The sequence below is a fragment of the Salmo salar genome, chromosome 09, assembly GCF_965601325.2.
Source record: "Salmo salar chromosome 09, fSalSal1, whole genome shotgun sequence".
NCBI lineage: Eukaryota > Metazoa > Chordata > Actinopteri > Salmoniformes > Salmonidae > Salmo > Salmo salar.
In genome coordinates, this window is record NC_138299.1 from 70,042,928 (window position 1) to 70,068,816 (window position 25,889).

General features: G+C 44.5%; 1 protein-coding gene across 3 annotated transcripts in view; it reads left to right on the forward strand.

Moving 5' to 3' along the window:
• The first annotated feature begins 12 nt into the window (after positions 1-12).
• Positions 13-25,889, forward strand: part of afg2a (AAA ATPase AFG2A) — a 130,290-nt gene continuing 104,413 nt past the window's right edge. For 2 of the 3 annotated variants that reach the window (XM_014212022.3, XM_014212024.3), the window contains exons 1-12: positions 13-284; positions 1,566-1,690; positions 1,889-2,046; positions 2,456-2,514; positions 2,627-3,280; positions 3,425-3,554; positions 3,695-3,751; positions 3,898-4,021; positions 5,013-5,114; positions 6,280-6,433; positions 21,578-21,732; positions 24,192-24,401. In XM_014212022.3, the coding sequence (XP_014067497.1) occupies positions 116-284; positions 1,566-1,690; positions 1,889-2,046; positions 2,456-2,514; positions 2,627-3,280; positions 3,425-3,554; positions 3,695-3,751; positions 3,898-4,021; positions 5,013-5,114; positions 6,280-6,433; positions 21,578-21,732; positions 24,192-24,401 (2,097 nt within the window). In that variant the 5' untranslated portion in view covers positions 13-115. The remainder of the gene's footprint in view (positions 285-1,565; positions 1,691-1,888; positions 2,047-2,455; positions 2,515-2,626; positions 3,281-3,424; positions 3,555-3,694; positions 3,752-3,897; positions 4,022-5,012; positions 5,115-6,279; positions 6,434-21,577; positions 21,733-24,191; positions 24,402-25,889) is intronic. The other variant, XM_014212023.1, reaches the window with a different exon arrangement.

The window sequence follows — 25,889 nt, forward strand, 5'->3', positions numbered from 1 at the left end:
AAAAGAGGAGGAACTGAACTTTAACCAGGAAGTGTATATTAGCGGATTCACCCATGCTTGGGATGAAAGTTCTGTTTTAAATGTAGCTATGCTATTGCAAAATTGAATTAGAGAAATGTCTTCAAAGAAAAACAAAAGCAAAGTTAGGAGAGTCATTGAAGGTGACAACTCAAGCGGACTCAGAGAAGGCTCCAGTGACTCAACTAGCTTGCAAAGCTCGGGGCACGAGGGGGGAGGCAGCAAGAATCTCAACTCATTCACAGTCATTGAATTCATTGAGAAAGGTAGCTAGCTACTGTATCTTGTTAGCTAGTTTTGCTGCACTTATGATACTATCATGATAACATGTCTGAATACAATGTAAATGTCATTTACCGTAAAGATTTCATGAATTATACACACCAATGAACAAGAACTCTAGCACTGCGCATACCTGATGGATGTATGGTGTAGCTCAGGGCTCGCCAACCCTATTCCTGGAGAGATAACGTCCTGTAGGTTTTCCCTCCAACCCAAATCTAGCGCCCCAAACTCTAATAATTAGCTGGTTCATAAACTGAATCAGGTTAGTAACAACTGGGATTTAAACGAAAGCCCACAGGAGGGTAGTGCTCCAGGAACAGGGTGAGAGTGTAGCTTGATACACAGACCCATCATTTGGTTAAGTTGCATATGGGTACACATAGCCCAATAATGGACTAAAGGAGCCAAACGTTACTCCTAATAGTCGAAGGACCATACCTGTTCTGTTTGAAGGCAAATTGGTTCTGAAAGCCACATACTCAATCTAAACTAAAATCGTTTCTTAATTGTGGTATGGTTCTAGAAACATAAATCCCTCTACTTTTATATCAGGTCAAAATAATTTAACAAATGGAAAATACACACTTACTGTACACCACAGGAGGTTGGTGGCACCTTAATTGGGGAGGATGGGCTTGTGGTAATGGCTGGAACAGAATTAGGGGAACGATATCAAATACGTCATACACACAGTTGCCATGTGTTTGATGCCATTACATTTTCTCCGTTCCGGCCATTATTATGAGCCGTCCTCCCCTCAGCAGACTCTTGTGCAGGACACTGTTTTAACCGGTTTAAACACAGTTGTAGCCAACAATATTCTTCAGTGACATCAAGTTTGTTGTGTCCGTTTTCCAATTACACACATGTGTTAGGAGACACAGATAGCTATATAATTAGCACAAGAAGTCAACATTTTTCTGTAAACACGCACTGTAAATTGGGGATATGGCCGTGTGGGAACACAAACCGTATAAAGGTATGCATCAATTTAATCTTTTGTTAAAAAAAAAAAAAAAGGATTTCTCGCTCATATGAAAGAAACGGTCCTTATGCTTCTAAAACCGTACCCCAGGTGATGCGTGTTAATGGTCAGACTGAGCGTCGGGGCACTTAACAAAACTCCCCCGTACAGAAGACGCCTTCGTCCAATGACTTATGTGTAATGTGGTGGAACTAAGAGTCATGATCACACGGCTTTTGCCATGCGTGTTACCCTCTATTGTCTTACATGTCACCCCCATGTCACCATTTGTATACAGCAGATGATAAGCTTTCCAAAAGATGCAAAGCATTCCTTGTCCAGCTGAGCATAAATGCAATGAAGTCTGGTAACATTTGCATTGGAAGACCAGTCCTATTGTCGAGCAATACTGGGCAACAAGAGGTATGTCAACAATGTGTTCATCGACGTAATAGAATGTTGTATATGTGCATGTACTTATTGACTATGAATTGAACAATGGGGAGACAATATCAGCAGTTGACCCAGAAACAGTCTATCTTGAATAATATTAGACTAACACAAATGCTGTCGGATAATTTCCAGGCCAAGTTTAGATGCTGTTTTTTTGTTTTTTTCCAGGTGTGTCTGGCCTGGCCGGCAGCGTCTTTCCCTGGCGGTAAAATTGGCCTACTGAAAAGTACTCAGAACAGCCTGAAAGTGAAGCCTGGGGATGGAGTTACTGTTCATCCCCTGACAGGACCTGTGCTACAGGCAAAAGAGGTGCTTCTCTCCACCAGGTAAAGCAGTAGAGCTAAAGCTACTTGTGAAGCCATAAATATGATGAACAATGATGTATTAGTCTGCCATTGCTGTCGTATTCCCCTTGGGTCTTTAGAAGTGTTGGTACATTGGGAGGAAGGACAATTTCACGACAGGAAATATTTGTTTTTGATACTCCCATTAAGTCAAAGATGTCTGAATCCTGCTTACAAAATACACATACACCCATGGCAGCACAAAGTAGAACAGTTTCCTTGCTGTCAGGTGAAATTTTATACTATAGGTTAATGTCGCCATCTGCTGTTGAGGCAAGTGCAACAACAGTTTTATAGTCAATTCAGTGATGAGTCAGAAATTTCTTCACAGTTATGTTAATTGCATGATGAATATTACATTTTGTCTTTTGCTTTTCATTTATCAATGCAGACTAAAGGATGATGCGCTCAATTCGGAGGAATTCAGTAACTTCTTCCTCCGATCTTTGGGTAAGCCAGTTTATTTTTCATGGGGCTATATAGCAAGGGATATGCAACTTTTCAATGTAAAACTTTTCATTGCATTACCTTCATAGTAAGTGTCCAAATGTTTATATTTTAGATGGAAAGATCCCACTCCCTGGAAACTCCCTATCCCTGACGTACTTTGGGCGAGCGTGCAGTCTGCGGGTGGAGCGGGTGACAGGGGTGGACGGCCTCTCCCTGGAGAGACCCCCGCCTTCCCCGGGACTGGAGCCTGACCCGGAGGACACATCTCTGATGAGCTCCGCACTGCCCTCCACCTCCATGGACCTGTCCCTGCAGCTCAGCTTCCTGACCATGGAGGAGCAGGCCGGGGATCCGGGGGAGCCTGGTCCTGCAGCCAGTACCCCCTGCAGGCCCTTTTGTGTGCCATGTGTCCCCCCAACTCCCCCCTGCAACCCCCAGACTCCCACTGAGCCCAAGGAGGGCAGCCTCAGTCTGGAGATGGAGGATAGGAGTGCCCTCAGCCCAGAGCAGATCAACACAGACAAACAGTTCACTACTCCCCCTGGTGGAGCTCTGAGCACTGACACCTTCTACTGCTTGTCCTTTTCCACTAAAGTGAAGTTCAGAGACAGATACAAAGAGACTCAAGAGGAGCAGATGGAGGATACAGTGGCCCAGAGGTCAAAGGTCACATTTAGTATGATTGGGGGCCTCAGCAGCCAGTTGAACGTCATCCGAGAGACCATTGAACTGCCTCTCAAACACCCAGAGCTCTTCTCCAACTACGGTACACAGATATGTTATTCCTTTCAAGGTGGCACTCTGTACCGAGTTGAATTGGAAAATTCTTAATTGAAAACAATTTGCTGTAGCTCAAATTCATGAAAACTCAACTCTGATTGTATGCATTTTTGTGCTTTTGATGATACAGGAATCACACCTCCTAGGGGAGTTCTCCTTTATGGCCCCCCAGGAACAGGAAAGACTATGATTGGACGAGCCATAGCCAATGAGGTCGGGGCACACATGACTATAATCAACGGTCCAGAAATCATGAGCAAGTATGGGCACATTATTCCTACCTAATGAAATGTGGTTGGGTACCAAGTATAAGTTAAAGGCCATATGTTGAGGGTTAGTGATGCTCGTACAGCCAAACCAAGTGACCTTTGTTTATTTTGTGTTCAACCTGTCTTTACAGGTTTTATGGCGAAACAGAGGCCAGACTGAGACAGATATTCACAGAAGCCTCTCAAAGGTAAATAATGAAAACAAGTGTCCCGTATTTGTGCCCTTTTTTGTATGTGTTTTTCTGAATCCTATCATCAATATACATTTCACTACATGAAAAGTAGAGTATTCTAAGAAGTGTTCAACAACTAAGGCTTCGCATTGTTTACACAGGCAACCTGCAATCATTTTCATCGATGAGTTGGATGCGCTGTGTCCCAAACGAGAGGGGGCTCAGAACGAGGTGGAGAAGCGCGTTGTGGCCTCCCTCCTCACTCTCATGGACGGGATTGGTTCAGTGAGTGCAATTACAGAGTATACACACAATCTCTACAGTGATACTTTAATTTTATAAACACATCAACCTTGGAAGTGCAGACTGACATCCAAAACATCCCGCTCTCTCCTGGACATTCTTCAGACATTCTCTCTCTGTCTGTATCGCCTGAGTGTCTGCTGAATCTTGAGTGTTCTGTCAGCGAATCAGGCTAATGAGAAAAAGAGAGCTCAGGCCCACGATCAGAGATGGCTCGACAGCCGCCCTCCCTCCCCCTTAGAGAACACAGGGAGCCTGGGAAACCCATCACCGCCGGTCTCCATGACGTGCCAAATTAGCATCACGTTATCGCCAAGTACATCTTCATCTCCCCAGCCCAGCTCCATGGTGCAGATGGTGCACTGAAGCAGCTGCTCTCCCTCCTGCTGTCTTTTTTTCCAGACCAATGCTAAGGCTTGTTGTATATTCCAACCACCATGGGCCTGCTGCTGTGGAATGTGGAGAAAGCACTTCCTGCACCCACACGGAATTCCTCTCTCACTGTAATGTATTTGTGTTTTGGCCCCCCTGATAGCCCTGTGGTATTGGAGGGAGGCGGCGGGGAAGGTGGAAATGGAATCATTTCTCCTCTCTCAGCCGGACCTCCCTCGGAAAAAACACAGCAGCGTGTAAACTAGCCAGGGATGTTCATTTTCGCATATAGCACAAGGAACTCTGTTAAAGTATTAATGTTGCATTGCCAGATAATGCCTGATGGTTTCAGAAGATGTAAACTAGTAAGTTATTAAGCCTTAGACACATTTACAGTCTGAAAATGTTGTTTATGTTTGGTGAACTTTTAGTGTCAGTGTCATCGGTTAGGGCTATGATTAATGATTTATTACACCTACTGTTCCAATCCCTCTCTTCCATTCCAACGCCTCGTTTATTGATTATCAATCTATATTATTATTTATATTATATCATCTAATATTATTATTTATTCCCTGACCTGGTTTGTCTCTTCTTCCAGGAGGGCCACTCAGGCCAACTTCTGGTCCTAGGGGCCACCAACCGGCCCCACGCCCTGGACCCCGCCCTCCGCCGGCCCGGACGCTTCGACAAGGAACTGGAGGTGGGTAATTCAGCTTAGCCAGAGGGAAGAGGTTATGCAGGGGTCAAAGTTCTCAGTCACTGCGACAGATTTCTGTCATATGGATTCTGATGAGGTTGTTTTTGAGACCATTGTAGAATCGCGTATGAGAGCGTAATATTCCTCTCGAGGGGCATTCAAGTTGGGAGAGCCATGGGAGGAAACATGTATTCTGATAAGCAGTCAATGCACAACAATTCTTAATGCGATCGCGGGGAAACACTTTTGAAGACAGTTTTGGCAAATGCATTTTGAAAGTGGTTTTGGCCTCTGTTAAAAAAGAGGGGGATCCCAGTTTTCCATTGATGCCATGTTTATTTCTCTACTCCTTCAATTGCGCACGTGGCATCGTTTTACAAATGCAGTTTTGTGTAGCTGCACAACAGAGCTCTTAAAGGGGCAATGGCGTCTTAAAAGTGCAATGACTTACTTTGCAATAGAAACAAAAAAAGTGTGTTATTTTAGTAAATAAGTATTAATAATAACAATCAGGATGTTGTGTCCAATGGGGTAAATGCAGATGGAGAAACCTCATGCTTCAGCCTATGTATTTATATCTACTATTCTCATCAGTTAGGCTACAGGTGATAATGCTTATGGCTAATAGCACGTCTGATAATATAGACAATGCATAGGCTAGGCTATATGCATGGTCCAATATGTTATTGGGTCCATTTCTGGAAGTGGAAGTTATATTTTAGATGATATCAGCATGATTTTATTTTCATACATTTTGGTGTAGAATTTCCTTTTAAAAAAAGTCACCAGAACTGAGCTTCTCTGTTTTTCTACATAAAAATATTCCCGGGGAGGACCCTGCACCCCCTAAGCACGGGGACTGGAATTGGTCAAACTCGCAGTTTAATACATGTACAAAATGATCCTCTTTCCATAAAAGCTTGATGGTCATGACTTTCTTGCATGAAATGGGAGGTTAACTTGGCCTCTGAAAGCAGAATCCGCCTCATCAGTAGTCTGACACCATTGAAGCATCTGTTGACAGAGAAACCCAACCTCCATTTTTGTTACTACGCAAGCTGGCTGTTAGTGGTTGTAATTGCTCTTGCTTAACAACACTTCCTTGTATTTCAATCAGGATTAGCTAGTTGATGCCCTATAAACTTGCTAAACTTGTGTACGGTTACAGGTGGGCGTACCAAGCGCGACGGAGCGAGTGGACATCCTACGGAAGCTGCTGACCTCTGTGCCCTGTAGGCTGACCCCCGACGAGGTAACCAAGCTAGCGGACGCCGCTCATGGATATGTCGGGGCAGACCTGGCCGCCGTCTGCAAGGAGGCAGGCAAGTAACGCTAGGCTAACCGCAAGGAAAGGCTACGTGATGTTTCTGTATGCTTGGCCCAATCAAAGAGCAACACCTAGCTCACTATAGCCAATAGGGGGCCTAAGAATTGAGGTGAGGGATTGGTATATGATCCAGTAGTTTATTCGTTATACTAATGTCCACCAATGTAGCTATCACCATTTAGCTGGTTACGCTATGAAAAAGCAATTTTTCTCACCACCGTATTGTAGTTTCTCATTATCTGAAACTGAGTGGCTCACCACACCAACCCTCTGAGACTCCTGACCTAAGGATGTGGGCTTTTACTTTGGCTTGTCGATCCCATTGAGAAAACCCTTTTTAAAGTAAAAAACAAACTTGTTGTGAAATTCCTCATGGCCCACATAGCCTTAACCCTGCAACCCAATCCCCCTAGCCGGTAAACAGTGTCAGGATAACAGGATGTTGGGGTGATTCTGTGGCCGTCGGTCAAGAGGCCCTGTTGTGTGTGTGTGTGTGTGTGTGTGACCCTCAGAGCCTCTTGGGTGGTCTTGGGGACGTGGCGTATTGCATTTCCAGTTGAGGAGGGCTACTACTTCGGCTCACGGAAGCGCTCTGGTGAAGAGAGTGATTTACTGTCCGCAGAGGCCAGACGTGACTGGCAGTGTTTTCAGAGAAAACCCCTGGAGGGAAGATCCCCCCCCCCCCCCAACCCCCTCTCCGATGCTGAAACCCAAAGCACTAGACAAACACAGAACCTCATATGTGTACCACAGGAAAAACTAACCGTCTCCAGAGAAGATTGGATCTCTCTATCCGACCGTATCAAGACTTTCAATGCTATGGATCCATACATAATGCTAGTTCAGATACAGTATCGGTCACAAAAACTAATTTCAACCCATTCCACATTTTTCTCCACTGTCCACACTGTGTGTGTGTGTGTGTGTGTGTGTGTGTGTGTGTGTGTGTGTGTGTGTGTGTGTGTGTTTTTATGTTTGTGTTAAGGGACAGTCAACTCTAATAGACCCTGTCCAACACCACAATGTTGATGTGTGTTTTTTCCTCTGTTGCTGTCTGGGACAACAACATACGGTCATGAAAACTTCTCAAGGAACCCCAGTTGTTTCCCCCAATTCCCAGTCCTCTTCAGGTAACAATGACCTGCGAGGGGGAACGTGGCTCGCTGCATCGTCTCTTCCTGTAAATAGAAGGGCAGTGAGGGTGTCATGCACACGACCGGACCGACCCCACGACCAGCTGCTCACCCCAGGACAGGGTCAGGGGCTTCTGACATCCTTCCCCCAGTCCCCAGCAGTACAATGGTGCCCTGCTTGTTGTAGGCTAGACCAGACCCGGCTGCACAAGGCTATTTGTAGCTTCTCCTGGTCTCTCTTCCCCTCTCTTTCCTTTTTTAAAATTCTTTCTTTCTTTTTCTGACCTGAGACGGACACTCTGTAGACAAAGGGAAAGATGGCAAGCCCAAAACGGCCGTCTGCACGTGTGTGCTTCTGTGTTAGGTTAGCATGAAAAGCAGATGTGAATAGGGAAGTGAGTTATTTTTGTGTGCATCGAGTTCAATATGTTTTTGTCTAATTTAATGCGGCAATCAGCAGTTGCTACATCAATTTTGATATGTCCCATTGTGTCTTGAAGAACATAATGTATAAATGCCTCATGACCTTAGGTCAACTGTCGTACCCCATCGGAACCCAAAATATAAGCTTGTTTTACTCCAATGTTTCTAAACAAATTAAATGTAAACAAACACCATATAGCCTCAACATGGTTAAAATTATACTTTTTTGATATCATGGAAGATCAGTCCTTGCAGTCAAGTGTGATCAAACCCACATCCTTTAAGTGGGGTGGTGAAAAAAAGTCAGTATAAACTAAATAAAGCCCGCACACTCAGAAGCTCTACCACATACTTTCATGAATATACAAACAACTTTTCCATCCTGCAAGGATCTTTGTCAGGTCATTTCACCGGGAGTGTACCACACCCATATTTATAGACATAAGACAAACACCAATTAGAGCGGTCTATACATATTCTCTTTGCAATACAAGTCTATCGACGTCCCCCCTTCACCTCAGGACTTTGAAATACTCGATACCCATGTACTTTAATGAGGCAACATTGTGTCTGGCAGTCATAAAGTGCATAGCGACTGGACTTTTGGGGTCTTGGTATCTGATTCGACTCCTATGTTCGGATATGTGTGTCTTGAGCGTGCCCAAATAGGCCAGGCCACAAGTGTATTTCAATATGTAAACTAAATTCTTTGTAGCGCATGCTATGATATCTTTAATTTTATAAGGTTTTCCTGTCATAGGATGGTTGAATGTGTGGTATTTGCTCGTGAAATTGCGCTGTGCGCAACGTGTGCACCTGTAATTGACCTTTTTGACATGGTTAGGGAAGGTGTCCCAAAGCGGTGGGGGCAATTCCCATGCATACTAATTGTTTATCTATATTGCATACTCTATGAATATGCCCATAGCGCATGATTTATGGCCTTTATGGGGGGGGAGAAATCAATGATGGTGAAGAGTTAATTATGTATAGTCATTTAAAAGGGCAGTGCAGTTAAGTGTTTTTTCACACTATAAGGTCAAATTAACACTCAAAATAATAATGCCCTTTTTGTGTAAGTAAATTTTTTATTGCTTGGTATTTCAGCCTGTTCAGGTGGGGTGTATTTTTGGCCCACATCATGACATCACAATGTGAACTGATTATAATAGATCAATGACTGTTCATCTAGGTAAGGGGGTGAGGTCTAGACCATCCTGTCATCCAATCAGGGCTGTGTATTTAAATACCTGAAAATGTATTTCCTAACGCCAACTTGATCAGACTGAGCATTTCAAGGGCCAAAGGAAGCGCTGGGAAATAAGGGATTACAAATATATTTTGGAGTTATTTTTGTATTAATGAAGTAAACACACAGTGATTTATTAGATGTTTTAAGAATTAAATTACAAAGGTGGCCCATTGTAGACCTATTGATTTTAATGTAAGTTTCTATAAATAGTACTCTATTGTCCCCATCTGTGATCAACCCTAGGTGTTTTTCACTGTTTTGAATGGAGGCCTGTCCCGGCATGCTGTCTCTCCCAGGGTTTTTAGGCGTCTTTATGTTGTCGTTATGATGGTGAACTGATCCTAGTGGTGGCAGATGAGTCATTTCCTCAGTCTAAACAGTGTAAATTGCTGTGTGCCACATCCGGACCAACTATTTACAAAGCCTTCTAAACAGGGGAAGCCCTTTGGAAAATGCAGGAGAATAGGAAGCCTGTACTCTTCTTAAAATGTTGGTTTTTAAGATATATATTTTTTTGCCATGTATGCATTTTTTTTCTCTCCAAAAAGTAGTTACATTTTGTATTAAGCTTCATGTATGCCTAGCTAGCTTGGTTGATGGCTCAATTTAATCCATTTTAGAAAAGGCTGTAACATAACAAAATGTGGAAAAAGGAAAGGGGTCTGAATACTTTATGATTCCACTGTAGATTTGATGTGCTATGAGTTTTCTTTTTGTAACTCTAGACCTTTTAGTTCTAAACTTTGGAATTCATTCTTTGAAGATCGTTAATTTGAACCTTGCTGACCAAAGAGAGATGGCGCCAAGACAAGGACGCCCTGGTTTTAGCTCCTAGCCAGCTTTGTAGTATTTTGTTTTTCTCCAGTGTTATTTCTTACATTATTTGCTCAGAACGTTTCTTGTATTATTATCTACAGATGTAAGTAACTTTTGGATATTAGATTGGCGGTCACTCACCAGAAATTCAAGCAGAAATTAGACTTCCCTGACCTGGATCCTTTGTTTCCGAGGCAGCTCTATTCATCCCGGGGGCTGCACCGAAACGCAAATGCTGGATAAGAGGTAGGAGTGGGGCCCTAGTTAAACTTGGGCAGTGTGCATACCATCCATCGCTTCAGAGTATAGTATTCGCTAACGCTCAGTCCCTGGACAATAAAGTAGACGAGCTCAGGGCGAAGATCTCCTTCCAGAGAGACATCGGGGACTGTAACATAGTTTTACAGAATCATAGCTTTCTCTGGATATATTGTCCCTGTCCATTCAGCCAGCGGGGCTCTCCATTCATCGCATGGACAGGAAGAAAGAACTATGGAAATAAGAAAGGCGGAGGGGTTTGTTTCATGGTTAACAACTCATGGTGTGATTGTGGTTACATTTAGGAACTCAAGTCCTTTTGTTCTCCCGATCTGGAATACCTCACCATCAAATGCCGACCGTATTACCTCCCGGAAATCTGGGGGAAAAGCTACCGAAATTCTAGCAACACATCTCCTGTGCTACAAGCGCAACACAGACCCTGGTTCATTGCTACTCTCCTTTCCGGGATGGCTACAAGGCCCTCCCCTGCCTCCATTCTGCTCCTCCCCACCTATAGGCAAAATCCTAAACAGGATGCTCCCGTGGTAAGGACTGTTCAATGTTGGTCTGACCAATCGGAATCTATGCTTCAAGATTGTTTTGATTAAGCGGACTGGGAAATGTTCCGGGTCGCCTCTCAGAATAGCATCGATGTATACACTGACTCGTTGACTGGGTTCATCAGGAAGTGCATAGAGGATGTTGTTCCCACTGTGACGATTAGAACTTATCCAAACCAAAAGACGTGGATAGATGGCAGCATTCGTGCAAAACAGAAAGTGCGAACCACCACATTTAACCATGGCAAGGTGACTGGGAACATGGAGGTTTACAAACAGACCAGCTACGACCTCCATAAGGGAATCAAAGAGGTAAAACGACAATACAGGAACAAAGTGGAGTAGCAATTCAACGGCTCAGACGCAGAGACTCCAGATAATCACAGATTACAAAGTAATCGAGTAAAACAACATCGAGCCGCCGACTGTCATGAGGACTGTGGGCTCTCGTTCTCCATGGCTGTCATGAGTAAGTCATTTAAGTGTGTTAACCCTTGCAAGGCTGCCGGTCCAGATGGCATCCCAAGCCGCATCATCAGAGCATATGCAGACCAGCTGGCTGGAGTGTTTACTGACATAATCAATTTCTCCATATCCCAGTCTGTCCCAACTTGCTTCAAGATGTCCGCCATTGTTCCTTTACCCAAGAAAGTGAAGTTAACTAACTAAATAACTAGCGCCCCATAGCACTCACTTTTGTCATCATAAAGTGCTTTGAGAGGCTAGTTAATGATCATATCACCTCCATTTTGCCCGACACCTTAGACCCACTACAATTCACATATCACCCCAACAGATCCACGGATGACGCAATCGCCATTATACTGCACACTGCCTTATCCCACCTGGACAAGAGAAATACCTATGTAAGAATGCTGTTCATCGACTACAGCTCAGTTTTCAACACAGTAGTGCCCTCCAAGCTCATCACTAAGCTCATGGGCCCTGGGTCTGAACGCCTTCATGTGCAACTGGGTACTGGACTTGCTGAGGAGACGACCCCAAGTGGTGACGGTAGGCAACAACACCTCCGCCCCTATGATCCTCAACACAGGGGCACCTAGTGGTTAGAGCGTTGGGGATCGAATCCCCGAGCTGACAAGGTAAAAATCTGTCATTCTGCCCCTGAGCAAGGCAGTTAACCCACAGGTCCCCGGGTGCCGAAGACGTGGATGACGATTAAGGCAGCTCCCCCACCTCACCGATTCAGAGGAGTTGGGTTAAATGCGGAAGACACATTTCAGTTGAAGGAATTCAGTTGTACAACTGACTAGGTATCCCCCTTTCCCTTTTCCCTTTCCCACAGGGGTGCGGCTTCAGTCCCATCCTGTACTCCCTGTTCACCAATGACTGCATGTCCATGCATATCTCCAACTCAATCATCAAGTTTGCTGACGACACAATAGGGGTAGGCCAACTGCCTACAAGGAGGAGGTGAGAGCTCTAGCGGAGTGAAAATAACCTCTCCCTCAACGTCAACAAAACGATAAAGCTGATTGTGGATTACAGGAGAGCAGAGAGAGCACGCCCTCCAAAAAGTTTAAAGTTCCCCAAGGACCTTGTGAAGATGCTGGAGGAAGCAGGTACAAAAGTATTTATATCCACAGTAAAACGAGTCCTATATCGACATAACCTGAAAGGCCGCTCAGCAAGGAAGAAGCCACTGCTCCAAAACCGCCATAAAAAAGCCAGAATACGGTTTGCAACTGCACATGGGGACAAAGATCGTACTTTTTGGAGAAATGTCCTCTGGTCTGATAAAACAAAAATATAACTGTTTGGCCATAATGACCATCGTTATGTTTGGAGGAAAAAGGGGGATGCTTGCAAGCCGAAGAACACCATCCCAACCGTGAAGCACGGGGGTGGCAGCATCATGTTGTGGGGCTGCTTTGTTGCAGGAGGGACTGGTGCACTTCACAAAATAGATGGCATCATGAGGATGGAAAATTATGTGGATATATTGATGCAACATCTCAAGACATCAGTCAGGAAGTTAAAGCTTGGTCGCAACTGGGTCTTCCAAATGGACAATGACCCCAAGCATACTTCCAAAATTGTGGCAAAATGGCTTAAGGACAACAAAGTCAAGGTATTAGAGTGTGCTTCACAAAGCCCTGACCTCAATTCTATAGAAAATGTGTGGGCAGAACTGAAAAAACATGTGCGAGCAAGGAGGCCTACAAACCTGACTCAGTTACACCAGCTCTGTCAGGAGGAATGGGCCAAAATTCACCCAACTTATTCTGGGAAGCTTGTGGAAGGCTACCCAAAACGTTTGACCCAAATTAAACAATTTAACCTCTCTAGGGGAGGTGGGACGAAATCGTCCCACACTATTCAACAGCCAGTGACAAATCAGAGCGCCAAATTTAAAGCCACAAAATGTCATAATTCAAAGTTCTCAAACATAGGACTATTTTACACCATTTTATAGATACCCTTCTCCTGAATGGAACCACGTTGTCTGATTTCCAATAGCCTTTACAGCGAAAGCAAAACATTTGATTATGTTAGGAGAGTACATAGACACAAAAAAACCACACAGCCATTTCCAAGCAACGAGCATGCATCACAAATACCCAAAACACAGCTAAATGCAGCACTAACCTTTGATGATCTTCATCAGATGACACTCCTAGGACATTATGTTATACAATACATGCATGTTTTGTTCAATCAAGTTCATATTTATATCAAAAACCAGCTTTTTACATTAGCATGTTCAGAACTAGCATACCCACCGAAAACTTCTGGTGAATTTACTAAATTACTCACGATAAACGTTCACAAAATACATAACAATTATTTAAAGAATTATAGATACAGAACTCCTTTATGCAATCGCAATGTCCGATTTTAAAATAGCTTTTCGGCGAAAGCACATTTTGCAATATTCTGAGTACATAGCTCGGCCATCATCGCTAGCTAATTTGACACCCACCAAGTTTGGGACAACCTAAACTCAGAATTACTATTAGAAAAATTTGATTACTTTTGCTGTTCTTCGTCAGAATGCACTCCCAGGACTTCTACTTCAACAACAAATGTTGTTTTGGTTCCAAATAATCCATAGTTATATCCAAATACCGCCGTTTTGTTCGTGCGTTCAGGTCACTATCCGAAGGGTAACGCGCGAGCGCATTTCGTGACAAAAATGTTCAAAATATTCCATTACCGTACTTAGAAGCATGTCAAACGCTGTTTAAAATAGCGATAATATTCCAACCGGGCAACGTTGTATTCATTCAAAGCCTGAAAGAAAAAAATGGAGAAGTCTTCGTGAATGCGCATCTCCAGTCTCACTGTCCCCAGGCTGACCACTTACAAACTCTGCTGCTGTACTTTGCCCAGAGACAGCAGACACCCCATTCCACTTTCTGGCGTCTTTAGAGAGCCAATGGAAGCCTTAGAAAGTGTCACGTTACAGCACAGATGCTGTAATGTCGATAGGGATGCAACAGAAGGACAACAAATTGTCAGACAGGGCACTTCCTGCATGGAATCTTATCAGGTTTTGGCCTGCCATATGAGTTCTGTTATACTCACAGACACCACCATTCAAACAGTTTTAGAAACGTTGGAGTGTTTTCTATCCAAATCTACTAATTATATGCATATTCTAGTTTCTGGGCAGGAGTAGTAACCAGATTAAATCGGGTACATTTTTTATCCGCCCGTGAAAATACTGCCCCCTTACCACAACAGGTTAAAGGCAATGCTACCAAATACTAATTGAGTGCATGTAAACTTTTGACCCACTGGGAATGTGATGAAAGAAATAAAAGCTGAAATAAATAATTCCCTCTACTATTATTCTGACATTTCACTTTCTTAAAATAAAGTAGTGATCCTAACAGACCTAAAACTAAATTTTTACTAGGATTAAATGTCAGGAACTGTGAAAAACTGAGTTCAAATGTATTTGGCTAAGGTGTATGTAAAATTCAGACTTCAACTGTTCATACATACATACATACTGTACCAGTCAAAAGTTTGGACACACCTACTCATTCAAGGATTTTTATTTTCTTTTTACAATTTTCTACATTGTAGAATTTTAGTGAAGACATCAAAACGATATAACAAATATAGAATCATGTCGTTACCAAAAATGTGTTAAACAAATCAAAATATATTTTATTTTAGATTCCTCATAGTAGCCACCCTTTGCCTTGATGACAGCTTTGCACACTCTTGGCATTCTCTCAACCAGCTTCATGAGGAATACTTTTCCAACAGTCTTGAAGGAGTTCCCACATGCTGAGCATTTGTTGGCTGCTTTTCCTTCATTCTGCGGTCCAACTCATCCAAAACCATCTCAATTGGGTTGAGGTCGGGTGATTGTGGAGGCCAGGTCATCTGATGCAGCACTCCATCACTCTCCTTCTTGGTCAAATAGCCCATACACAGCCTGGAGCTGTGTTTTGGCTCATGGTCTTGTTAAAAAACTAATGTTAATCGCACTAAGCGCAAACCAGATTGGATGGCGTATCGCTGCAGAATGCTGTGGTAGCCATGCTGGTTAAGTGTGCCTTGAATTCTAAATAAATCACAGAGAGCATCACCAGCAAAGCACCCCCACACCATCACACCTCCTCCTCCATGCTTCACGGTGGGAACCACACATGCGGAGATCATCCGTTCACCTGCTCTGCGTCTCACAAAGACACGGTGGTTGGAACCAAAAATCTAAAATTTGGACTCATCAGACCAAAGGACAGATTTCCACCGGTCTAATGTTCATTGCTCGCGTTTCTTGGCCCAAGCAAATATTTTCTTCTTATGGGTGTCCTTTAGCAGTGGTTTCTTTGCAGCAATTTGACCATGAAGGCCTGATTCACGCAGTCTCCTCTGAACAGTTGGTTGAGATATATCTGTTACTTGTTCTGTGAAGCATTTATTCGGGCTGCATTCGGAGGTGCAGTTTACTCTAATGAACTTATCCTCTGCAGCAGAGGTAACTCTGGGTCTTCCTTTCCTGTGTCGGTCCTCATGAGAGCCAGTTCCATCATAGCGCTTGATCAGTTTTGCGACTGCACTTGAAGAAACTTTCAAAGTTCTTGAAATGTTCTGGATTGACTGACCTTCATGTCTTTAAAGTAGTGATGGACTGTTGTTTCTCTTTGCTTATTTTAGCTGTTCTTGCCATAATATGGTCTTTTACCAAATAGGGCTGGAAACCTGGCACCATCCCTACCGTGAATCATGGTGGTGGCAGCATCATGCTGTGCGGATGTTTTTCAGCAGCAGGGACTGGGAGACTAGTCAGGATCGAGGCAAAGATGATCGGAGCAAAGTACAGAGAGATCCTTGATGAAAACATGCTCCAGAGTGCTCAGGACCTCAGACTGGGGCGAAGGTTTACCTTCCAACAGGACAATGACCCTAAGCAAACAGACAGGGCAGGAGTGGATTCGGACAAGTATCTGAATGTCCTTGATTGGCCCAGCCAGAGCCCGGACTTGAATCCGATCGAACATCTCTGGAGAGACCTGAAAATGGCTGTGCAGCAACTTTCCCCATCCAGCCTGACAGAGCTTGAGAGGATCTGCAGAGAAGATTGGGAGAAACTCCCTATATACAGGTTTGCCAAGCTTATAGTGTCATACCTAAGAAGACTCGATGCTGTTATCGCTGCCAAAGGTGCTTCAACAAAGTACTGAGTAAAGGGTCTGTATACTTATGTAAATGTGATATTCCAGTTAAAAAATATAAAAATTAGCAAAACAATTCTAAAACCTGTTTTTGCTTTGTCATTGTGGGGTAACCTGTTTTCGCATTGTCATTGTGGGGGAATTTGTGTAGATTGATGAGGAGGAACCCCCCCCCCCCCCCCCCCCCATTTTAATCACTTTTAGAATAAGGCTGTAACATAACAAAATATGGAAAAAGTCTGAATACTTTCCGATGGCACTGTATGTGTATGTATTTATTTATATGTTCTGGTTTCTGACTTTTCTCGTTGTGATATTTCTTTATTTTGTAAATTTGTGTATTTTATTTGTATTGCTTGGTATTACTGCACTGTTGGAGCTAGAAACACAAGTATTTCGCTGCACCTGCGATAACAATCTGCAAATCTGTGTACCTGACCATTTTATTTATTTTTACATTTTTATTTAACCTTTATATAATTAGGCAAGTCAGTTAAGAACAAATTCTTATTTACAGTGACGGCCTACACTGGCCAAACCCGGACGACACTGGGCAAATTTTGCATCGCCCTATGTTACTCCCAATCACAGCCGGTTGTGATACAGCCTGGAATCAAACCAGGGTGTCTGTAGTGACGTCTCTAGCACTGAGATGCAGTGCCTTAGACCACTACACCACTCGGAAGCCCAAACTTTAAACTTTGATTTGGTTTAGTTTTTGGAATGCTAATTTATTTTATTGCGTAAGTATGAGTGGAAAAAATGGCAGGGAAAAATGAGGCGAATATTGTTTGACATAAATCTTGCTGCAAAGACATGAATGAGATCAACAGTGGTAAATGCTTGATGTGTGTTTACAGAGGAAGCCTTCCATATAAAGCACTTTTCCCGACTCCACAGTCCTTTTAAAGGCACTTTTGGAATTTTAGGACAGGCTACATAAATATTGCCAGATCAGTATGTGACGTTTATTTGCCGGCTCTGTTTATAAAATCCGGAAATGTTCGCCTTGTACTATTTATCCTCGGTCCTTACCTTTATTAATGGCAGCTTGTGCGCTCGCTCGCTCCTTCCCTCCCTTTCCCAGTGTGTGTGTTTAAGAGCACATATTATTGCAGTCTTTCAGTGCTGGAACAGATGTTGGTATTGTAAATACAGGTGCAAAGAGCGCTCCGGAAGCCCCTCAGAGTAATGAAAATGTTCCTGTTTTTTTTTTATGGTGTAGTGCCAAAAGTATTTCACAATTCATTTGAGAACAACGTCGCTCGAGACCCACACTGCTCTGCTGACGTGCCCCGGGATGGGGGGACAGGTGAAGGTGTTACGGAGGGGTTTTTCATGTCTAAATAAGTTTTGAACATGTTGTAGAAGTGCAGATGGACACCCACAGATGGAGTTCCATAAATGACCTACCACTGTTGTTGTTGTTGTCATATCAAGACAATAGATCTGTATAAGAAGCCCTTGAATTCGGCAGGGGGAACTTTTACTTTACCTCTACTAGAGTTACCTCAGTTTCCTCTGCCTGTCTTTCTAGCAAAGTTGAAAACTGCCCAAATTCATCCAAGCTAGTCGTTTTTGAAGGTAGTTATAGTAGAACGCTCCGGTGTCTTAGATATGTTGGTCTGTGGCTCACATTCTCTTACAGATCCGGGATGGTGGAGGTGGCCCTGGATAAAGGGCCTTGAGTCAGGGAGGGCCTGTTTTGGTGCCAGATAATTGGGAACATCCCTTCTTCTTCTTACCAGCCCACAGTCCCCTGCCTTCACCTTGTCTCTTCCTCCCCAAGCCAGGGGCACCCCATTCTCAATTTCCCGCGGATTGCTGGTAAATTTGAAGCATTCAGGAAAGAACAAGTGAAAAAAAAGAGAATCCACATAAGGTTCAGATTAAATCTTGTTGTGTCGCTTCTTTTTCCTCTTCTAACAGTGTATCGGATGTTTTCATAACTAAACCAAATGTGTGCTCGGATCGAGCCAAGCCTAGCCAGGGGATATAATCCCTGAAGCGGAAATGCTGGAGTCACATTGTTGAATTACATTTCCTTTTGCCTTTGGGCTATCCAGATTCCAGGCTGGATACTACATTAATCTGCTTCATGAATGTACTTGCTAACTAAGCATTTGCTTAGGTTGTGTAGACACCCATCAGTGGCTCATATTGACATTGGGTAGTGAGTTGGTCTGGTCTTTCATTAGGTACATTTTGTTCAGTAGGTTATTCCTCAGCAACTGTATTATGTTGTATCCAGCGATTGGTTAGAGAAAGATCCTTAGCTGGACAAAACGTTTGTCAATCCAGGAAGACAGCATTTCGGGGGCTTTTTTTCCATAAGGCTCCTCAGCCTTATGAGTGCAGACTTTTCTTTCTTAACCCAAAATTCTAGATAGTATAACGCACCACAGACAAGCATCGTTTTTTACGATATACTGGAACAGGTAAGAGGGTGCGAAGGCTTTCATGGTCACCCGACTGTCAAGTGGGCTTCTTTTTCAAAGGCAAATAGACTAGGGCTGGGAATTCCCAGGGACCTCACGTCACGATATTATCACGATACTTAGTTGCCGATACTATATGTATTGTGATTCTCACAATTCTGTATGTATGCGATTCGATGCTGTGGTTTTATTGGGATTCCATGGTTCAAACATATTGCTCACCATATGTCTGCTGCAGAGGGACAAGAGAGAGCCATGAGAAAACGAGTTTTGTTCAGTCAGGGAAATAAAAGTGCTGAAAACAAATTGTTTCCCTATTTAAAAAGATGATGGAGAACAAGCTATGAAGGAATTATACTGGAGTTTTTGTACAGGTACAGCCACCTAGCGCAAAAATAATATTGCGATATTGTCAAAACAATACGATATATAATCAAAAATAATATCCAGATATTTAACTATATAGATTTTCTTCTCCCCCATCACTGAAGAAGACGTTGCCTGATGAACCAAGCCCTGACCTCCATTACCCTTTGAACATCCCTCTTAATGCGATGAGGAGGCTGAGCAGTGGAGAAGAGGAGGAGGAGGAGTAAAGAGTCCCCCTGGTAGCACATGTGGTTCCCCCCTCTCCCCAGAAAAATATGCTTGCCCCCTCCCCTCCTTCCTACCCTGTGCATGGTCTCAGGCTCCAGTCTGAGGCAGATGTTTTTGTACTGCTAGTCGAAGAGCCCTGGAGCTTTGAATGGAGAAGAGATGGCCATGTCATCGGGCAGGGCCAGGTCAGGCGGGATTGATGTGATGTGGGGGGGACTCTGGGGAGAGGAGACAGGACACAGCGAGAGCAGAGCCCAGGACCTGGAACACACTAACCTTGGCTTGATCCGCTCACGGACGCGCTCTCTCTCCACATTGTGTTTTTCTTTTTTCCTCTGTCCCTTTTTTCAGTCTTCTTGAATCCTGGAAAATATAAACAGGATGCAGTCTTGTCTGATCATAAATCCCCTCTTGTCCTCCTGGCCCACAGCCCCAACCACCCCAGTCCCTGGCCCCAGCTCGGAGGAGAGGTGGAAGCCTCCAGTAATCATGCGCTCAGCCACTGTATCATTTGTTCATCAAATGCCTGTTATCCTACATGCATGGCTTGAATCTATACAACTGGATATGAGCGGTGGCTACTCGAGTGCAGGTTTTTCATGCGGTAGGGTTCTTTAAAAATGAGGCTGATTTACTCCTAGCAGCAGCTTTTCATTCAGGATTTTCCCGTTCATATTTGTATCTACTATCTATTGCACAGAGTTCAACCAGCCTTATTCAGAATTTTCTTTGTCCTTGATTCTTACACATAGTTTTACTTATCTTGTATTGACTGGACACGTGACATGTTTATCTAGTCTCAGAGATTATCTAATTCCTTTTGTATGATGTATTTGACATAGACTGTTTAAGACAAATTACACATGACAAATATGCCAAAACCCACAGGAAGCCCACTTTCTCCTTTGTATTAAACACGCACTGTGAGGATTTTTGTTTTATTTTCCCGAAATCATCTTCAAGAAAAGCCAATTCAGAATTCTAATGCCACAGTATTCCAAGAGACACACTCTTGGAAAACAAGGCTTTATCCTTGTTCTAATCCTTCCCTGTCGGTGATACTGATGTAGGCCGTAATCCCTATTCTCGCTCCCTTCCTCCTGTGGTTACGCCCTCTAGCGTGCTCCCTGTCCCGTCACCAGTGCCGATGTGGCCTATTCATGAGCTATCATCACCCCGGCCCCTTGGAATGCTGATTGTAAACGGGCCTATTTCTCTCCGTGGCTCACTCTTTTGTGGCCCTGCTCTGCAAGGCCCAACACGAACTCCAAATCCAACCCCATTATTAATGCACAGATTAAGTTATTTGTACCGTTGTCCTTTTTATACTCGGCAGGTAACGGAGTCGCCTCTAGTCATGAGAGAGTTAATCTCAAACATAACGCGTCAATTACAGTTCCTCTGCCGCTTTTCTTCCTGGCTATGCGTGTCCAATGTTCCCTGTTGAATTGAAAGAGTGAAGGGAACTAGTGTTCATTTGGAGATTAGGCATTCGTTAGGGATTCGTCATCACGACATGTAGGAGCCTGAGAGGTGAGGTGAAAGTTCTACTGTGTGAAAGTAAGTGTGTGTTTGGAGTCGTGGAGCGGCTGCCAAGGACTTATGGGAAACTATCCATCACTGTATGGCCTGTCGTTTTGAAAAAGGAGGAAAGTGAGGCTTAGCCTATTGTTGACATTTTGACAATGGCGTGTTGCTGAACGACAAAGTATTGATTTTCAGAAAACATGACTTGTTTTGCAGCTTGGGGCATCTTTCCTCCTAGTAACTGTACACGTCATCAACTCAGCTTAGACTTGCAAAATGTCCATCCTGTGTGAATTTTGCATTTCTAAAGCGTCTCTAACGTGACAATGTTCTTTATCAGAATGTTCTACCTCTTATTACCCACCATGCACTATTTTCCAAAATATCACCCTACAGGAAATTGTGAACTAAACCTAGATATTTTGAAAACCTGTATGTTTAACAAATATGTTTATCAATTTGGTCTTTTTTACAGGGCTGCATGCATTAAGGCGTGCTCTCGGCAGTGGCTCCCAGCCGTCAGACCTCCAATTGATGGGGACAGTGACGGTTACTCTCCAGGACCTTCAGTGGGCCATGTCAGAGGTCAAACCAAGTGCCATGAGGGAGGTCGCCATCGATGTTCCCAAGGTGTGTCTGGATTATAGCTCCTTAGACTCTTTTTGAAGGTCGGCATGTAAATTGTCGGCATATAAGGTTGACATATAAACTGTCATTAAATTTATCGGGTACCACCAAAGATGGAACAACAGTTCTGCTGATGTCACCGGCACAACGGAAAGTGTCTTGTAGTCTCATGTTCTGAAACGTCAACAAATCTTCTCAGGAGCGCAAATCGCTTAATTACTCATTGGACTACCAGTCAATGTATTATGTCAACAGTACGGTGAGTAATCAAGTGAGGCATTAAGTATTTTGTGCATTGGAGAAGAAACTTTCAGATCCCCAGTTACTTTTGTTGACGTGCGGTTTTCACGGAGGGTTCAAACCGAGGAAGCGTCGGATGGAAATGACCCCCAGCCATACTGCTGCCCTCCCTGAAACGGAGATGAATCACACACTCAGTGGTGGGGGGGTGGGGGGGTGGACAGTGGTGAGACTCCAGGATGTTTTGGAGTTTGCATGTGCAAGACATAACGGACAGGAAGAGGCTAACATCATCTCCAGCACTAATTGGAAGCAGATCGGGTCGACATCGGTTCCTGCCAGAGAGAGAGAGAAAAAAAATAGAAAAAAGTCCGTTCTCCTTCCTCCTAATGCTCCTCTGCACTGAGCTCACCCCGAGACATTCAGTTCTTGCGGCCAGTTCCTGGAAACAAAAGATGGGCTTGAGTTTTTTTCCTTCCCTCAGTGCACTGCAGCTGAAGGGTCGGCCGCAGAGCTCCGACTTGATTATATCCATATGAGTGCAAAACATTTGATTCTAATCCATTTATATAAGAAACTTTCAGTGGAGCTAGGCCTGGCGAGAGCAAGAGCAGAGCACACCTCTCTCTCTCAGGCCGACCGGACCTTTTAATATTTGGATCTGGCAGCTGCAGCCGAGAGCTCCGTTCCCCTTTTTCGACTTCCTCTCCAAGTTCTTGTCTGGAGAAGTACCCACCACAACTACTGTCGCACCCACCCTCCTCTCCCACATCCCAGGCAACCCCATCAAAGCCCGGGCCCTAAGAGGCCCCTTGTAAACTTCAGACAACAACAGTAAAAGATAATAACTGGGTCTCGGAGAGAGAAAAAGAGGCAGGGGAGTAAAATCAACGCAGCAAGGTGTGACTCAATCTGCACCCTCTAATTCCACATCCGCCGTGTTCGTGACAAAAGCACCTTGCAATTAATGATGCCTTTTTTACTGTCATTCACTCCAGCGCCATGTTAATTTTGTCTGCAGAAAACTTGAACAGAAACACAACAAAATAGGTTCAGGGGGAGAAAAAGGGGTATAAATCTTTACTGTGCACATCTGCTGCTAGCCTGGTAGGGTAGAGGCACCTGAAGCTGCCTGATTGATTTACACCCCATAGATTCTGGCAAGGGGTGGCTGTGCCTCTCTCTTTCTCTCGCTTTCTCTTGTCTCTTGCTCTCTCCTTCCATGCTCTCTCCTCCCATGCTCTCTTCCCATCTCCCTTTCACCATCTTTATCTCTTTCTCTCTCTTTCCTCACCCACCATCCTCTCTCTCTCTCTCTCGCTCGCTCGCTCGCTCGCTCGCTCGCTCTCTCTCTCTATCTATAAATTGTTCAACGTGTGGTATTTACAGTATGTGGCCGGACGCCAAGTTTCCATTAAGTGCTCTGTTCCCGGGAGACGGCGCCGGTGGCCTGGGATGTGTTACTTCGGGCAGAGGAGGGAGGGAGAGGTGGAGATGGAAGGAGAGAGATGGTGAGAAGGAGAGTGAGAGACAGAGTCATGCTGATGTAGTGAAAGGTGGAGGAAAAGGGGGCTTATTGCTCTGTCCAATCCCTGCTCTCCTTATCGGTTTTATCTCCTGGAGTCGCGTGCCTCTGCCCATCATTCGTCAAAGTGACAGCTGCTGTCCGACTCTCTGTGTTGTCTGCTGAGTCACTCTCCGCCCAGATCTGGCCCAATGCTTTTCCTGTATTATTCCAAATCATTTGCCCAGAGCAAAAATACAAACAGTATTTCAGTGATTGATTGATTAATTACAGCTGTAGAGAGAAATAAGCACTGGACACACAGAACCCAGAACTTTCTTGCCCCACAATAAGGATATTACTTTTGACTTATAAAACTTTTTATCCTCTCAAACCTGGGTTTTCTTGAAGCTACCATAACACCGCTAGATACCAAGCTCCATTAAAACTGCCATCCTATACAGCCCATTGGGGACATCTCTCTTTCCATTGTCTATAAAACTTCTGTATCTAGGAGCACATATTCTTCTCTGTTACCAGTTGTGTCTAAATGGTTTGACTGTCTCCCTTGCAGAATGTCTCCCTTGCTGACGGTCTCCCTTGCTGACGGTCTCCCTTGCTGACTGTCTCCCTTGCTGACTGTCTCCCTTGCTGACTGTCTCCCTTGCTGACTGTCTCCCTTGCTGACTGTCTCCCTTGCTGACTGTCTCCCTTGCAGGTTCGCTGGTCGGACGTGGGAGGCATGGAGCAGGTGAAGCTGAAACTGAAACAGGCGGTGGAGTGGCCCCTCAGGCACCCTGAGGCCTTCACCCGCATGGGCATCCAGCCCCCTAAAGGGGTGCTCCTCTACGGACCCCCAGGCTGCTCCAAGACCATGATCGCCAAGGCTCTGGCCAATGAGAGCGGACTCAACTTTCTCGCCATCAAGGTGATGATCATTTAACATTTGATTGTTGCCTGCATTCTCTCCAAATGGTCAATGTATGGGCAGGGAGGTGTCCTTTTTACACCTACAAGTTTCCCTAAATCCCACCCCTGTAATGCATCAGTTTTGCAGTTGCATCGCCTTTAAGCACAGTTCCTTTAGTTACGGCTGACCTAGCATGGACCTTTGTCGTTTACACAACATTAAGTAAATAATGCTACAACTATAGCTAGTAACACTATCACCACATTTTTCTGTTGTCCCAAAAATACTTTGCGGGTCTCCCGAGTGTCGCAGCGGTCTAAGGCACTGCATTGCAGTGGGGTTGGATCCCAGGCTGTGTCACAACCGGCTGTGAACGGGAGTCCCATAGGGCGGCGCACAATTGGCCCAGCGTCATCTGGGTTAGGGGAGGGTTTGGCAGGGGGCTTTACTTGGCTCATCGCGCTCTACTGACTCCTTGTGGCGGGCCGGGCACCTGCAGGCTGACTTTGTTCATCAGTTCAACGGTGTTTCCTCCGACACATTGGTGCAGCTGGCTTCCAGGTTAAGCGAGTGGGTGTTGAGAAGCGCGGCTTGGCGGGTCATGTTTCGGAGGACGCTTGACTCGACCTTTGCCTCTCCCGAACCCATTGGGGAGTTGCAGCAATGAGACAAGATCGTAATCACAAAATTGGGGAGAAATACTTAGCCATGCCTATTTACATATACCAGCAGCCATTCCCTTGGCTTTAACCCAGTTAAAAAACAAAGGGATATGTCCCTGATTATCTCAAGGACCTCAGACTCTCTGGCTTCCTTGGAGGCAGACCTACAGGCCTCCTCACTTGACCCCTCCGACCCTGTCTTTGTCCTCTTCATTCATCACCCCATCCCCTTTACCCCCCCCCCCCCCCCTCCCTCCACCCCAATTCAACACTCGCCCCTACACCTTCCTTCTCCCTACCCCTCGCCCTGCTCTGTCCAGGCCTCTTGATGGAGATTGATTGATCAGCTCACCAATCGTTGATTGGCGCTTATTTTGGAAGCTGTTGCCGGGTGCAATGGGGCCGTGACAGAAGCTGTCAGCCAGCCTGATTTAGAGGGGGTCAGTGGTAAAAGATGGTGGATAGGCTGTTATATTAGAAAGAAAAGACAGAAAGATTGTGTAAAAGTCTCTCAAAAGGGGCTATTTTTCTGGTAGATGTTGTTTGGGAATAAAGTCCAGGCTAGTACTTTTACAATTACAAAATCATGACGTATTTTCCCCTAGTGTGTTGGTAGCTTTGACTCTGATACATTATCCGTGCTTTACTATAATTTATACTACTTCTGTCATGTACAGTAAAACCCTAACACTCCATTATCATGTTGTCTCACACACACCAATTTTTTATTGAACCTTTATTTTACTAGGCAAGTCAGTTAAGAGCAAATTCTTATTTACAATGACAGCCTACCCCGGCCAAAGCTGGACGACGCTGGGCCAATTGTGCACTGCCCTATGGGACT